Source organism: Hemibagrus wyckioides, linkage group LG28 (assembly GCF_019097595.1).
Source record: "Hemibagrus wyckioides isolate EC202008001 linkage group LG28, SWU_Hwy_1.0, whole genome shotgun sequence".
NCBI lineage: Eukaryota > Metazoa > Chordata > Actinopteri > Siluriformes > Bagridae > Hemibagrus > Hemibagrus wyckioides.
In genome coordinates, this window is record NC_080737.1 from 15,114,342 (window position 1) to 15,129,523 (window position 15,182).

Sequence of the window (15,182 nt, forward strand, 5' to 3'; positions counted from 1 at the left end):
AAATAATAATATGCAATTATTTCTATAGTTTTTTTTATATTATTTATATATACATATATATTTATATTTATTTTCTATTAAAATTATGTTTATATATTTTTTTAAAGATTATTATAAATGTTATTTTATACTATTACATTTTAATTTTTATAATAAATATTTAATTATTTTATTTACAATTATAATATGTATGTATGAATTTACACATTTATTTATTTATTTATTTTGCTTAAAATGAGCTAAATTATCTGCCAGTGGAATAAAAAAAAATTTTTTTAATTGAAATAAGTCAAATAAATCTCTAGAAATCTATTTAATAATCTTATATTTAACTTCTCCTGATCTGATTATAGAAAATACTATTCAAATAGTAGTATCACATGATTTTATTTTCTGGGGTGTATGCCATGTAATCGCACTCTGTATTAGTTACAAGAACCTCGTAATTCTTGTACTTTTGGACAATTTTCTGACTTATAGTAAGTGTTGTGTAAAGTTCTCTATAATTCCCAAAGAACTAGAAACACCTTCTTTATTGGGCAATTTCCGTGTCTTGGAGATTTATTTACACAAAACATTTTCCAAATCAGAGAGACATACAGGGAAATTTACCAACCAGTTCAACCTTCCCAGCTCTAGGTTGGGAAGATCCGTCCCCTCGGACATGCTTTTCTTAAATATGGTTAAATTAGTTACATGTATCTGAAGATTTATTTGCTCTTGACCAGTCTAGAGGTCATGTGTTTGTTGGTGAGAGCCGCCTCACGCATGCTGTGGTAGGCATGTTCGTTCTTCTTAAACATGCGCAGCTCCAGCTCTGTCTGCGTGCGCATTGCCTGCAGAAAGACATACTTTACGCATCAGACATTCTCTCCACATTGTCTTAGGCATTGCAAATTCATTATCCTGTTCTCCTGCGTGAGTCACATGCTCAGGAAAGCTAAAATCACTTTAGAATGTACAGAAGGTAGGACTACTAGAATAAAATCTAAAAAAAAAAATGACTCTCTGGAACAAACATCATTAGTTATAAAATAATAGTAGTATGAAATAGTCACATACAAATAATCACAAACGATCTCTTTCAGAAAAGAGATATTTTGGTTTTCTGGCCATTCTGTCCCTAGTATATATATTATATACACATATCCACAATCATGATAGAACTCGCCAATGTTTAAACTGTACCTGCATAGTTGTGTGTGTCAGCTGATTAGTGTATTACCTCCAAATCCTTTGTAATTGGGTGATGGGGTCCATGTGTTACCATAAGGATTGCATAGGCTTTACAGACCAGGCCGTGAGCAGCTTCGATCAGCCCTGCATGCCAGTGTGTTACGCCTGCCCTCATAGTGGCCATGCCAAGCTGAGCATTGTTTGGGTGATAGAGCTTCCTGATGGATGACAGGATACAAGTATATACATGTCAAAGATATAAACAAGTGAGACTATAAACAGGAGCTCCTCATCAAATGGGCACACTTACACATAGCCTTCCACCATCCTGTCTGCGTATTCGGCAGCCTCCTTGAAGGAGTGCTGGTATGACAGGACCTCGCTGATCACCTTAAACACGTGCAGCATGTAGAGGTGCGTGTCCGCCAGCACCGGTTCCTGCTTCTCCAAGCACTCACGGCAGAGTTTTACGACCTATCGGATGGCAGAAACGTAGCGTTAATATGTGTCATGTGCTTGACATGGGATGGGTGTGGCAGCCTGGGAAATGTTTGGTGAGATTAAAATTTTCAATGCATATATCTACCTTTTTTTTTATTTTTTTGAGGCATCCAGATTGTAAAATGTTAGAATATGAGTTAACCAACTATACAAGGTCATGATAAATGAATTTATATATTTTTTCTCACTGGCATGGAACAATTTTTGATAAATAATAGATGTAACATACAATCTTCATTATAGAGTGCAATGTCTGTTTATTACTTGTATGGACAAGAGGCTGCTTTATGTTAACATGTGCTTTATAGGAGTCCTAAATCTTTAACATTACCTTATGAAAGTCTCCCTCCATACGAGCTTCTTCAATTTTGGCCAGAGCCTCCACGCTGTAGTCTGTGATCTCCTTCACCCGCTCGGCTGAAGGCTGAGGATTCAGTGGAGAACCAGAATAAAAATCACATCCCAAACATCATCAGAAGACTTTATTAAAGCATAAACATTGTGTACTGGTTTGAGATGGTCTTGTTCTTAATCATGTCGCTGATTTATTTTTCACACAGATGTATTTCTCTTAATACCCAAGTGTGTTCTTAATTACGTTTTAAAAATGCAAAGTTTTACCTTTTTGCCGTCGGTTTCTTTCACAGCCATCATTAGGTCGTCCTTGATGCCTTTGCTGCAGTGCTCACATTTGCAGTCAAAGTAATACTGCTTCTTCAGCAGCTTCTGACGATCCTTGGATAAGTTTAAGAAGTCCACGTAGCTGACCGTCAACTCGGTACCTTCTGGGATTTTTTCTAAGGCACGCAGCTCAATCCTACCATCAGGACAGAACAGATGCATCATCCGAGGAAAGGAGAAAGAGGAGAAAGAACGTTTAGATGAAACATTCCATGGGAGGAAATGATTGCCAACTGATACACACTAATGATATGGGATTATATGTTGTAGAAAAAAACACAAGCAAGATACAAAAAATATGCTTATCCAGACATGAAACAATAAATCCATGCTCCTCATTCACACAGTTCTATTTAATCTACACATACACTATATTGCCAAAAGTTTTGGGACGTCTGCCTTTACATGCACATGAGTGTAATATGGAGTTGTCCCACCCTTTGCAGTTTTAACAGCTTCAACTCTTCTGGGAAGGCTTTCCACAAGGTTTAGGAGTGTGTTTATGGGAATTTCTGACCATTCCTCTAGAAGTGAATTTGTGAGGTCAAACACTGATGTTGGACGAGAAAGCCTGACTCTGTGCAGGCCAGTCAAGTTCCTCCACACCAAACTCACTCATCCATGTCTTTATGGACCTTGCTTTGTGCACTGGTGTGCAGTCATGTTGGAACAGGAAGGGGTCATCCCCAATCTGTTCCCACAAAGTTGGGAGCATGAAATTGTCCAAAAGCATTCCTTTCACAGGAACTAAGGGGCCGAGCCCAACCCCTGAAAAACAACCCCTGAATTCAATGATTTGGAGGGGTGTCCCAAAACTTTTGACAATATAGTGTATCTGTTGCAATGAATTCAATGCAAATACCAAAAGTCGGTCAAGGTTTAATTGGGAATAATCAATTATTAATTAATATAAATGATTATTTTCATTTACACCAGACAATCAGTTTAGTAACATTAACACCATTGCAAAGATTAAATGTCATAAAAGTCACATACAGATAAAGTTTAACCGTCACAGCGAGGAAACTGAATGATTTACACAGGTGACATAGAAAGGATGCGCTAAGTTCATCAAGTCAAAGGTTACAATGCAGTTACACTCCACTCGCCTACCTCCTGTGGGAGTGTAAAGCTGATTCCAGAGCTGTCTGACTGGAAGAGAAGGCAAGAGGCTGGATCACAGACGATTACAGAGCAACACGATTTAACTAAATTGAACTAGATTTCTCATGTCAACCAGACAATACAATTATAGTTCAATCACAGTTTATAGAGATATATACTTATAGTCTCGTTGTTCTGTTTGTTCCATTTATATATCTATAAGCCTTAAACTAGTGCACTGTAGTAGTACATTCTTTTCGATGATTTTATCGCTGCAGATATTGATATAAAATGAGTCAGGCCTCTGTTGGCTTTCAGTGTGAGATGTTTGTTTTTTCCTCTCATGGATAACCTTACACAGAATTTTCGTGGTTGAACATTCACATTTTAGAGGCTTATGAACAAGCACTTGAGGCATCGCAGAAATGGGTTTGATATCAACATTTACTTTGAAAATAGAGATATTTGTGTGTGTGTGTGTGGGGGGGGTATTGCTATAATAGGCTAGGTAAAAACAGAAACACATATGAAAAACTACATATTCTTAAATCCCTTAGTGTCTACTTTTATATAAGCTTTATATCATCCACCACTGTGGAGTATGACATGACAAAGGCATTCAACGCTGAACATGTGCACAACGAAACAGCCATTATTTTGGCATGAAACTTTGAATATTGTTTATATCGCAAAATTAAACAATCATATGACAGAAGTCTTGGCAGGATTTCTCACCTGCCGTGATTGAGGATGACGGTACAGTTTGGCCAGCAGTCATGGTTGACCAGACAGAGGTTAGGAAAGAGGCCCACGCCGACTGCCTGGAGTCCACGCTGGTCACTCAGAGTGAAAGCATTGCAGGTAATCTGAAAAGGAAATACAGAGATGAAGCACGACAACTGTGTAGGACCAGCCTTATGTTGTATATTATACACTGCGTGTTTTGTTGTTTGTTGTTAATGATAGAGTTTGCAGGTGGACAGCGAAGGCGTACCTACCACACCAAAGATATGTGAGATGTAATCTTCGCTATACTGCCTTCTGTTGCCTTTCAAGTAGTCCTGGAAGTTGCCAACATCCACTTTGAGATTTTTAAGGTCCTCTGGGGTCATTGTAGAGAGGTGGTCCTCCAAGAGGTCTAGAGTTGTGAGCTGTGTGTCGAAGATTTTTCCTTTGTGTTTCTGCATGCGCCATACAGCTCGCGCTGCAAGACTGAAAGAAAAACCTGACACTGAATGCTACAACATACAGGAACATGGAGACATTTTTCAGAACGACAATACGCATGAATACACAGTTATATTTTCAGTAATGTACTGTGTTGTGAATATAAGATAAGCTCTTAATTTCTGAGAGAAAGTCATTAATCATAAATGCTCATAATCTTTACTGTATATGCTACGACGCTAGCTAGGATTATTAAGGGTTATATACAGGATTTTTTGAGTGGACTTTTAATAGTTTAAAAGTAGTAGTTTTGTAGTTTGTAGTTTTTGTACATATTAGTGTACAAAATTAGCCAGATTGTTAAGAAAAGCTCAGGCTACAGGATGTCTGTGAGAAAATCATTTATAAATGGCCCCAATCTTCACTGCTAAGGCTAGAAAGTTGAGCTAACATGAGCTAAAAAGATTTCTGAGGGAAAATAATCATAAATGTTGATGCTATTTTCAAAAAAAAAATGTTTTATATAATATCATGTTTAGAATTTTTGCTGTGATTATTAGCTTTAATATAGCTAATGTGAATGGACAGGACGTTTTCTGCTAACAACCAAAAATCTTCAAATAATTTCTGAGGTCTTTTTTGCTGTTAGCTAACATAAGCTAATTTCTGAGATTTTTAGTCAGCTGCATAAATATTCGGACAGGATTTCTTTACAGAAGTTATATTCATAAACGTTAACGTGTTCATCGCTAATTCTAGACGCTGGCTGACATTAGCAAAACTGACAAGATTTCTGAAGGAAAGTCATAATTCTAAATGTTCATTTACTGCCAGAATTATCCACATAGTTAATATAAGCTAACCTCACAGGATTTCTGAGAAAGGCTCATAATCTAAGAAATGCTCGTAACCTTTCTTGCTAAAATATTACCTAACATGACAGGATTTCTGAGATTTTTATCCAGTTGCATAAATGTTCTGACAGGATTTCTTAACTGAAGTTATATTCATAAATGTTAATGAACGCTGCTAATTCTAGAAGCCAGCTAACATAAGCTAAACTGACAAGATTTTTAAACTGACACATTTATAAATGTTCATTGCCTACTTGAATTAGCCAGATAGTTGACATAAGCTAACCTGACAGGATTTCTGAGGTGATTTTTTAAATATATGTCTGATATTTTTTAACATAAATGCTTTCACTGTTTATGTAAACAACATGGCTAACATGAGATCGCTTTGAGTACAACTATAAAAACTATTTATAAATATCATATGTGGGCTGAAAGACACATTCGAACTGAATTCTACCCAGAACTCTTGCTAACTTTTTACACATGTAAATCTGATACGAGATGATGTTTTGACTTGGATGGATGGATGGCGTGTTGGTCTTTCTTGCGTCTTACCATAGCACCTCTACTTACCGCACATTCTCACTTGGTGCCTTGCCACGTTGTCTGATGGCGGCGCACTCCTGCTTGTGTTCCTCCCAGGCAGCTCGCTGACACGTGCGGTCACAGTAGTGGGCAAACTTGCACTGGGCACAGCGGTGTGGATTCACCTGTCTGCGGAAGCAGCTGTGGCACACGTGCATGGACAGGCTACAGACCAAAGAGGGAGGATATGTAAATAAATTAACTTCAAATTCATATTTTATTTGTCACATATATAATCATACACATTACAAGATCCAGTGAAATGTTTTTGATGAGTGTCTGGGTATAAAAGAAATCAAAATACAATAGGATTCAAAAACAGAGTAATAAGCGAATAAGGTTTGTTGGCTTTTACTCAAACTATTTTAAAATAGCTTGCTCTCTGATCTTATACTCTATATGATCATAAGTATATAAGCTCCAGACCATCATATCCATATCTACAATATAAACATGCTATTTCAGTTTCCCTTTGTTTCCCCCTTTGCTATTTTAATAACCTCCAATCTTCAGGAAAGGCTTGCCACTAGATGATGGAGAATGGCTGTAGGGATTTGAGTTCATTCAGTCACGTAAGTTTTATTATGTATGTGTGGAGTTAGAGAGAGAGAGAGAGAGAGAGAGAAAGTAAAAGAAGTGTTTAATATCACTTTTTAAAAATTACACATGAGAATTTCAGTTTTTATTATTGCACATGCAAAGATTAGCCAATTATTTATCCCAGGATGACTCTCCACTGCCTGTTTGTCTTTTCCTTACTTAGAATTCATCTGTATACACCTGTCAGGCTTCAGTAAAAATAAACCACTTGTCCTCCTGGCTTCCCAATGTTTTTATGGCAATCCACCCATGGTAACCGACAAAAGTATTAAAACTCACCCCCTCTAATTCAAATACAAAGACAAATATCCTGTGCACCAGACAGGACAGATGTTTCCAGATGGCTTGGACTCTTTATAAGGGCAATATTGAACTCTTGGTCTTATCTCAGGGGGTGTATTATCAAATACAATTCCACTAGGGATATTCTGTTTTTATCTTGCATTAATGGCTAAGATCATCCTGGGCTGTATGCCACTGTCACAATGCTTAATATAACAAAAAGAAAGCAATGTATTCTCATGCATCACAAATTTTAATCTAAAAGATAGGTGTCTTGGGAATTGGGGGGGATGATGTTTTATGTGATGCCAATTTTAAATTCATCCTTCATTTTGTACAAAAGTCACTCCACGGTGTTCTGCAATCATACATTAATGGAAAGTAGTGTTTCTGTTTACAAAGTCTTTATGTGGAAAGCTCTGTGTGCTTGCTTCTGACATGCATAACCTGACTACTATGCAAACTCTTCTTACTTTTTATGGAGGTGAAACGGTGATCCAGTCACATGAGAGTGAAGCCTCTTTCACCCTTTCGCTCTTTAAGAACCTTGGACAGTACACGCAAAGCTAAACGCTCAGGGCCGGGCTTTTGTTTTTCGAATAGGTGCTATATATAAATGCGATGGCAAATATTTAGAGAGATATTCGCAATGGAGAGCATAAATCATAAACATGAAAATCATAGCCGTCATCCAACAATGACTATCTGAATGTGCTTCTCTCTTGAAATAGTCCTGAAGTACATTGCCATCAAGTCATAGGATCTGAATCAGGTGACTCATGTTACTCGCGTTCTCCTAGAGTTTCAGCGGCGCTGGAAAATACCAGCAGAACTTTAGAGTATAACAAGCGCATTAACAGTGATGGCAGTTTACACTGTCTTGATATTCTCCAGTTGTTTCTTGCAAACACACGCGCTTATATCTGTTCTCCTCATCTTAGTTATGTACATACTGAAAGAGAGATATGTACCAAACTCTGCAATGGAATTTTATTCATTTTTCATTTAAATTAAAACATTTTTGGTCACAGATACAATCATACATGCTATGAAGGCTATATATGACACTAAATAAATAAAAATAAAATTGAGGGGGGGGTTTTAAAAAATTAAAATTAAATACAGTGTAATGAAAACAATTAAACAGAATAAGATAAAAATAAAATTGAGATTAAATGAAATTAGATAAAGTGAATATAGCTGTGCATTAGAAATAAAGTAGCAGATATTATATGGTATTATTTACTGTTATACTGTACTATTTACTATAAAATATTCATCAGTAAATCATCAGTTATTTTTATTGGCAACTGTTTACAAATCTGACTGCAAGCTACATAAACTGTAGATCTTGTTTTTCTTTAATCAGCTCTGAAAATATTTATTGAAAGTCAAGTGTTTCTTTAATGATAATTCTTCAACATCACATAGAAAAGTAACGTAGAAAACGGTGAGTTTGGCCAATGTTACTTGTCATCTTTTTTTATCTTTAAATTATTATCGACAATTTTATTGCTTAGGCTAAATCCGGGATTTTTTCCCCCCAAAATAAAGCTGAAACTCAGCTGAAAAACAGAACTAAAATCTCAGAAGGTTTTTCAGCAAAAGTGAGTGACCTTGCCAAACATGCCACATATTATTTTGCTGACTATCTAGTTATCGTCAAGCTACAACCAACTCAGGCAAATTGTTTAAGAGTACATGAAGCTAGCTATCCTTCCTAAATTATTTGGAAGTGCATTACTGATCGATTTTATATCTAGCTACTTTGTGTCTAGCCAAACTTTGTTTCAAGCTAAATGTTATATCTTGCTGCAGTAATTTATTTCAGCAAGTAACTTACTGATAAAGCAGTTTGAGTCTTAACACTGACACTCAACTGCTCCTAAAATGAAACATTAGCCACGGTTGACGTCTTTGCAGCTAAATATTCAGGATGCACTGCATTTCTTGGTACTTAACTCTAATAGTACATTTCTTAGTACTTAATGTTTTAGATCTTTAACACTTTCATATTAAAAATAAATGTAAAATTCTAGTATTTTTTTTTGAGCAGTCTGGCCTCCTGAGGCTAAGCTGTACACTCGTGGTACTCCATGTTTAAAGTTGCTAATCTATACCTACCTTTAAAAGTATCTAGTGTCAGAAATGTGTTTTGAAAGCAGTGTAGAGCTCACATCAGAGGCTTCTATATTGCTTCAAATTTGTTTTTATTAGTAGCACAGCACCTCTCATATCATTAGCTTATTAGCTTTCCATTGCTAATTAGTCCATTACCATTCTGTCATCTCCTCTTTCACTTTTATAGCCTTGTCAATTGCATTTAACCAAATGGATCACCATGGAACTCTCCAACACTAACAGAGGTTTATGCTTTATGTTTAGCATAAAGGTCTTGGGAAGCTAAGATGTATCATACCTATTTACAAAGCTCCTTTAAAGCCTCTGGGTTTAAAGATAACGACATTGTGTATCAGGTTCCCTCCAGTTACAGAAAGCCTTTTTTATGTGAATTTATTAGCAAAATATAAAACCTTGTGAATGGAAAATGTCCTGAATAAAAGCAAAGATATTTTATATATATATATATTAATAAATGATTAACTTCTGGCACCAAATCTTGTTTTCTCAAATCCTTTTATTTTATTATATTTATTTATTTTATTTTTTATTTAAAAAAAAGATGAAAATGACCTATAAATGCAGCCCCAATAAATAAATAAATAAATAAATGAAGATCGAAAAATAAGATCATTACATATTCAAAAAAGCTAAATTTTCTTTTATTTTATTAAATGTTTTCTAAGAAACAAAAGAAGTATCATTCCAAATATCAGCATGTGTTAATATTTCCATTTTTGTTAAAGCTATTTCTAGGGGCGGGGCTAGAGTGTATACTTTATGATATCATTTATTTTTTATTTTTTATGAAAGGCTTGAACAGAATGGAACGAACAGTGGATATCGGAGTTTATTTGCCTTTAGACACAAATAAATTATGAATTGTTACAAACTATTCATACAGGTAGCTTCTATGTTTATTCTCATGTGTCTAGCTTCTTCTACACTTCATTAATTGTAATTAAAATTAAAGCACATCATTTTTATAATTTTTACTTATCGCTTTCATTTAATTCTTTTTCATGGCCATTTCCCAGTGTTAGTAACACACACAACCCAAACACTGATCCCACCTGTCAAAGACCACAGCAGCGAAGCTGGCCTCTGCAAACACCACCTCACCAGCCTTCATGTCCTTGGTGGTCCGGAGGCCGCGGCCTTTCTCTCCGGCTGCAAAGACCTCCACGGCGTCCATTTTCTGTAGGGTCATCTGGCTGAAAGAGAAAGGCGGCTGCTGCTTCTGCTGGGAGAGGACCTGCACACGCAGTGCACACTGACTTTCTCATCTAACCATCCACTACTCAGCACCTCCCCAAAATAGACTCACCCCCACACTCTCTCTCTCTCTCTCTCTATCACTCTCATTCTCTCTGGCCATACTGACAGTATAATCCTGATGTGTGTGTGTGTGTGTGTGTGTGTCTGTGTGAAAGAAGGTGGACGTGCTGCAGAGTTTGTGGGAGTGTGTGTGTGTGGTGGTGGGGGGGAGTGTATGGCCTCCCCTTGTTTGGGAGAAGTGAGGCTCTGAGAGTATTTTTATCCAGCAGCTGCGTCTGCCTGTCACAGGGGAGATGGGATGGTATGGGATAGTCTGACTGCCCTAAGACCCTCAAAACAACCTGCAACTCAACAAGTGCAACTCAACACCTTTTATTACACCTTTATTTACTTATTTCAATATTGAATAATATTTGAATATATGAAATATCTGAAGAATCTTTTCTGCTAGTGCACTAATTGTACTGTGTTAAATTTCTGTGATTTTTTAGAATAAAATTTTAATGACAAAAATGCAGAAAATTACGCACAGAAACAAAAAGCACAGCAATACTTAACTGAAACATTATATTTCTTGCACTTTTCACAAATTACATGCACATGCTCTCAGACTGAAATGGTGCTTGAACTACATTACCCACGAGCCCCTGCATGCTTCCTTGTCACATATCACCCTCATCTGTGTCCCGTTTTGCCCCAATGAGCTCCCCTAAGTTGTTTTGACTTCCAGATCCTTGCTCATAGCTTGTAATAGATAACTATTTTGTTTTGTTCTCCCTGTTTTTTGAGAATCCTGAGACAAGACAACTGAAAAAGGATTTCCATTTCTAAAATATTAATATAAGCGTATGATTTCACATCCCTGTCATAAACCCACTCCCACATGGATCTTCAAATATGTTAAAGGTATGAAGGATGTGTTCAGGTATTACACCTTCTTCGAAATTTGTGGAAAAAGTGATTGTACTCGGGATGCTTTCTAATTGAAAAGCACTCAGGTATATGTTTCTGTGTAAAAACAAATGCATTTTGAGATGCTTTTCTGCTCACCACGGTTGTAAAGATTGGTTATTTGAGTAACTATAGTCTTCCTGTAAGCTCATACCAGTTGGCTCCGCCCACAAAACTGTCACTCACTGAGTGTGAACATCCCAGATAAACAGTTTCTGAATTATTTAAACCAGCCTGTTGTGTGTGGGGCACAAGGGCAGTGGTGGTTTAAGTGGTTAAGGCTCTGGGTTATTGCTTGGAGGATCAGGGTTCAAGCCCCAGCTCCACCTGTTGGGCAATTGAGAAAGGCCCTTAACCATCCCTGCTCCAGGGGTGCTATATAATAGCTGCCCCTGTGCTCTGACCCCAACTTCCTCAGCTGGGATATATGAAGAAAAGAATTCCTCTGTGCTGTAATGGATGTGTGACCATAATAAAGTCTTCGTGCCCTCAGATGTTCTAAATAATAAATCAGAAATAAACTCTTACCTCACCAAAGACCCCAGTACAGTCTATCATCTGAACTCACAAATTCCTACTGAATTCACCATCATTGCCTTTAAGAATTCCAACCCTTTAATCCATGAAGTCTACATTTAAATTATGACTAATAAGCAAATTGTACTGCTAAGAAAAAATGTGACTAGCTCTACACAATTAAGTATTTAGTCTAGAAACTGCACCTTCCTGACTCTCCCTCCATATAAGATAAGATAAGATAAGATAAGATAAGATAAGATAAGATAAGATAAGATAAGATAAGATAAGATAAGATAAGATAAGATAAGATAAGATAAGATAAACCTTTATTCGTCCCACAGTGGGGAAATTTCCACGTTACAGCAGCAACAAAAGACGGTACAGGGTATATATATGACTATTAGCATACCTTAATGTTTTGTGGATCACAGTAAACAGAGTTTCATTTATTCTGAGTGCAATTTATTCTGAGCTGATGAACTTTTGGAAAAAGTGTCGTCTTGCCAAACCTCCACGGCTGTTTCCATAATATTCCTGAAACAAAATGTTTATAATGAGAGTGTGGGATGTGTTGTGTGTTGTACTTAATGTGATGCTTTCCAGAGCTTGTAGGCTGCAGAGGATCAGATGAGAGAAAAAAAAAATGTGTGACAGTTTGGAGCATTTCTAGCCAGAAAATGACTTGAGGTTGAGTAGAAAATCCATATTTAGCCTAAAATATATTATAACTAATATTAATTAGTGAATAAAAACATTTCCTGGGTGAATAACCGTGGCTTGAAAAAATGTCTAGAATGTAACACAATGCCTGTGAGACATTAGTTAGTTCCTCTTATTGTTATAAAAAGACACTACAGACATTTCCTCACCAGCATTCCAGCTTTTATTTGTCTCTGGAATGTAGGAGGTAAGGTAAAAAAGAACAACTCCACAGAGAGATGATGCAATATTTTTTTGGAGGTGTACTGTGTAGAAGGTGTTCTGCTGAATGGGACTGGATATCTGGGACACTTCTCTTCCAGACCAGCAGAGGGCAACCCTGTACACTCATAGTAAACTCTTCATTGGTTTAATTTGCTCTGTTCAATTGTTCACCTGTTATGTATTTAGTCATTAATCACCTACTTTAAACCCCTTTGTGTTTCCCATTTGTCCTCTAGCTTCTGTTTGATTCCTGTATTTTTGCTACAGACACCTCTCTAAATCAATTAATTCAGGTGTTGTTTTTCAGGGGTTGGGTTTGGCCCCTTTGCTCCAGTGAAAGGAACTCTTAATGCTTCAGCATACCAAGACGAGTTTGGTGTGGAGGAACTTGAATGGCTTGAATTGAGTCCTGACCTCAACCTGATAGAACACCTTTGGGATGAATTAGACTGCGAGCCATTCCAAAACGTCTTCCTTTACATACACATGAATTTAATATGGAGTTTGCCTGCCCTTTGCAGCTATAACAGCTTCAACTCTTCTGAGAAGGCTTTCTCCTGGAAGGTTTAGGAATTGTGTTTATGGGAATTTTTGACCATTCCTCTAGAAGCTCATTTGTGAGGTCAGGCACTGATGTTGGACGAGAAGGTCTGGCTCACAGTCACTGGTCTACTTCATCCCAAAGGTGTTCTATCGGGTTGAGGTCAGTCAAGTTCCTTCACACCAAACTCGTATATCCATGTCTTTATGGACCTTGCTTTGTGCACTGGTGCGCAGTCATGTTGGAACAGGAAGGGGGTCATCCCCAAACTGTTCCCACAAAGTTGAGAGCATGAAATTGTCCAAGATGTCTTGGTATGAAGCTGAAGCATTAAGACTTCTTTTCACTGGAACTAAGGGTCTGAGCCCAACCCCTGAATTCAATGATTTGGAGGGGTGTCCCAAAACTTTTGGCAATATAGTGTATCACAATTTTCAGCTTCCATCATGACCAGCATGTGAGAAATTTGGTCTGTGAAGAAATACATTTACATTTCTGGCATTCGTCAGAAGCCCTTATCCAGAGTGTCTTGCATGTATATCTCATTTTATAAAACTGAGCATTTGAGGGTTAAAGACCTTGCTCAGGGGCCTAGTGGTGGCAGCTTGGTAGTATCAGTAGTCCTTACACACAAAGCTACCACATCTAAATACTTGGCCTATACTGTTTATTTAAAACAAAAAAAAACCTTGAAATTAAATTTGAAAGAACATCAGTAAAATATCAATTGAGTAAATGAAAGCACTTTTATTACATTTGAGGACAACACAAGCCACAAAACTGACCAATACAACAAATTGCAGAAGATTCTTGCGTCAGCTACAGATTACGTGAATTATGCCCACAGAATTAGGAATGCTAATGTGATTTGGTCTAATCCCAGTTAGAGATGCAATGACACCACAACTTTGCAGTAAGACTGTGTTAAAAATATACTTTCTGTTCCATTAAATACCAAAAAATATTAGCATTGTATAAGAATTAGCTCCTCTTCATGTTGCAGAGCGACACTCCAGTATCTCTTTACTTAGCTAGACCAACAAATGACCTACTCAAACTGTAACTATTACATTATGTGTAAAGAATGACCTAAAAGTTGACCTGAGCTAGCTAATATTGGTGTAGTAAGCTAGCTAACATTAGGCTAACTAACCATGTTAGCCTATAGGTAGATAATCGATGTTATTTGTTAACTGTCTGTAATGTTGTTGTGGATGAAAATCTAATTTATCTGCATGACAATGAACCTGAAAGAAAGTATTTGTGGTTAGAATCAGTAGCTAAGTCGACTCAGCAAGCTAACTTATTAATTAGGCTAATTATTGTATATTGTGAAGCCAGGTTTGCTAGCATTAAGGGACTAAGCTAGCTTCCTAGCATATTCATAACAATAGAGTAGTAATATAGTTCATATTTAATAAAGTATGCCGTGTTTAAAAGTTTACTAAGAAATGTAATTGACTCTAAAGAAAAAAAAATCTTCTAGTGTTTGTTTACTCTGTGTCTGTTTTGGCTACGATTCTAGTCAGTTATTTTTACATGACCAGGGTCCTATAAGAAACTGAAATTACTATTAAAAAAAGTAATAACAGGTGGGTTTTGGGTCAGATAATACTGAAAATAATGTTAATGACTGATGAACGATGTCATTTTGAGGTAATGACAACCGAAGTGAAAATATCCATGTAACTACTGTAACAAGATCATCACCATAAATAAAGCTGGTACTGTAACAGCTTCCAAATCTGTCTGTAGTATTACTGCATCTCTGAGAAATCTTCCAGGGACGAATTACAAATTGTAGAAGTCTAGATGCGCTCCAGATTCATAATCGTCCTTTAACAGGACCTTTAACAGCTTCCCCACAGATTCTTCGCAGGTCAGTAGGCGGCCCT

General features: G+C 36.9%; 2 protein-coding genes across 2 annotated transcripts in view; both read right to left on the minus strand.

Annotated features, from left to right (window-relative positions):
• Nucleotides 1–528: 528 nt before the first annotated feature.
• On the minus strand, nucleotides 529–10,411 carry smyd1a (SET and MYND domain containing 1a). Its single transcript, XM_058382563.1, has 10 exons — nucleotides 10,148–10,411; nucleotides 6,060–6,236; nucleotides 4,461–4,674; nucleotides 4,198–4,328; nucleotides 3,472–3,510; nucleotides 2,299–2,494; nucleotides 2,009–2,101; nucleotides 1,487–1,650; nucleotides 1,226–1,394; nucleotides 529–836 (listed from the first exon to the last, which is right to left on the minus strand). Exons 1-10 carry the CDS (start codon nucleotides 10,282–10,284, stop codon nucleotides 711–713), a joined length of 1,446 nt encoding a protein of 481 aa, XP_058238546.1. The 5' UTR covers nucleotides 10,285–10,411; the 3' UTR covers nucleotides 529–710.
• A 3,603-nt stretch (nucleotides 10,412–14,014) lies between these two features.
• Nucleotides 14,015–15,182, minus strand: part of spra (sepiapterin reductase a) — a 3,532-nt gene continuing 2,364 nt past the window's right edge. Inside the window, exon 3 of the mRNA XM_058383773.1 lies at nucleotides 14,015–15,182. This exon is cut by the window's right edge and continues 87 nt beyond it. Within this exon, the coding sequence (XP_058239756.1) occupies nucleotides 15,079–15,182 (104 nt within the window). The 3' untranslated portion in view covers nucleotides 14,015–15,078.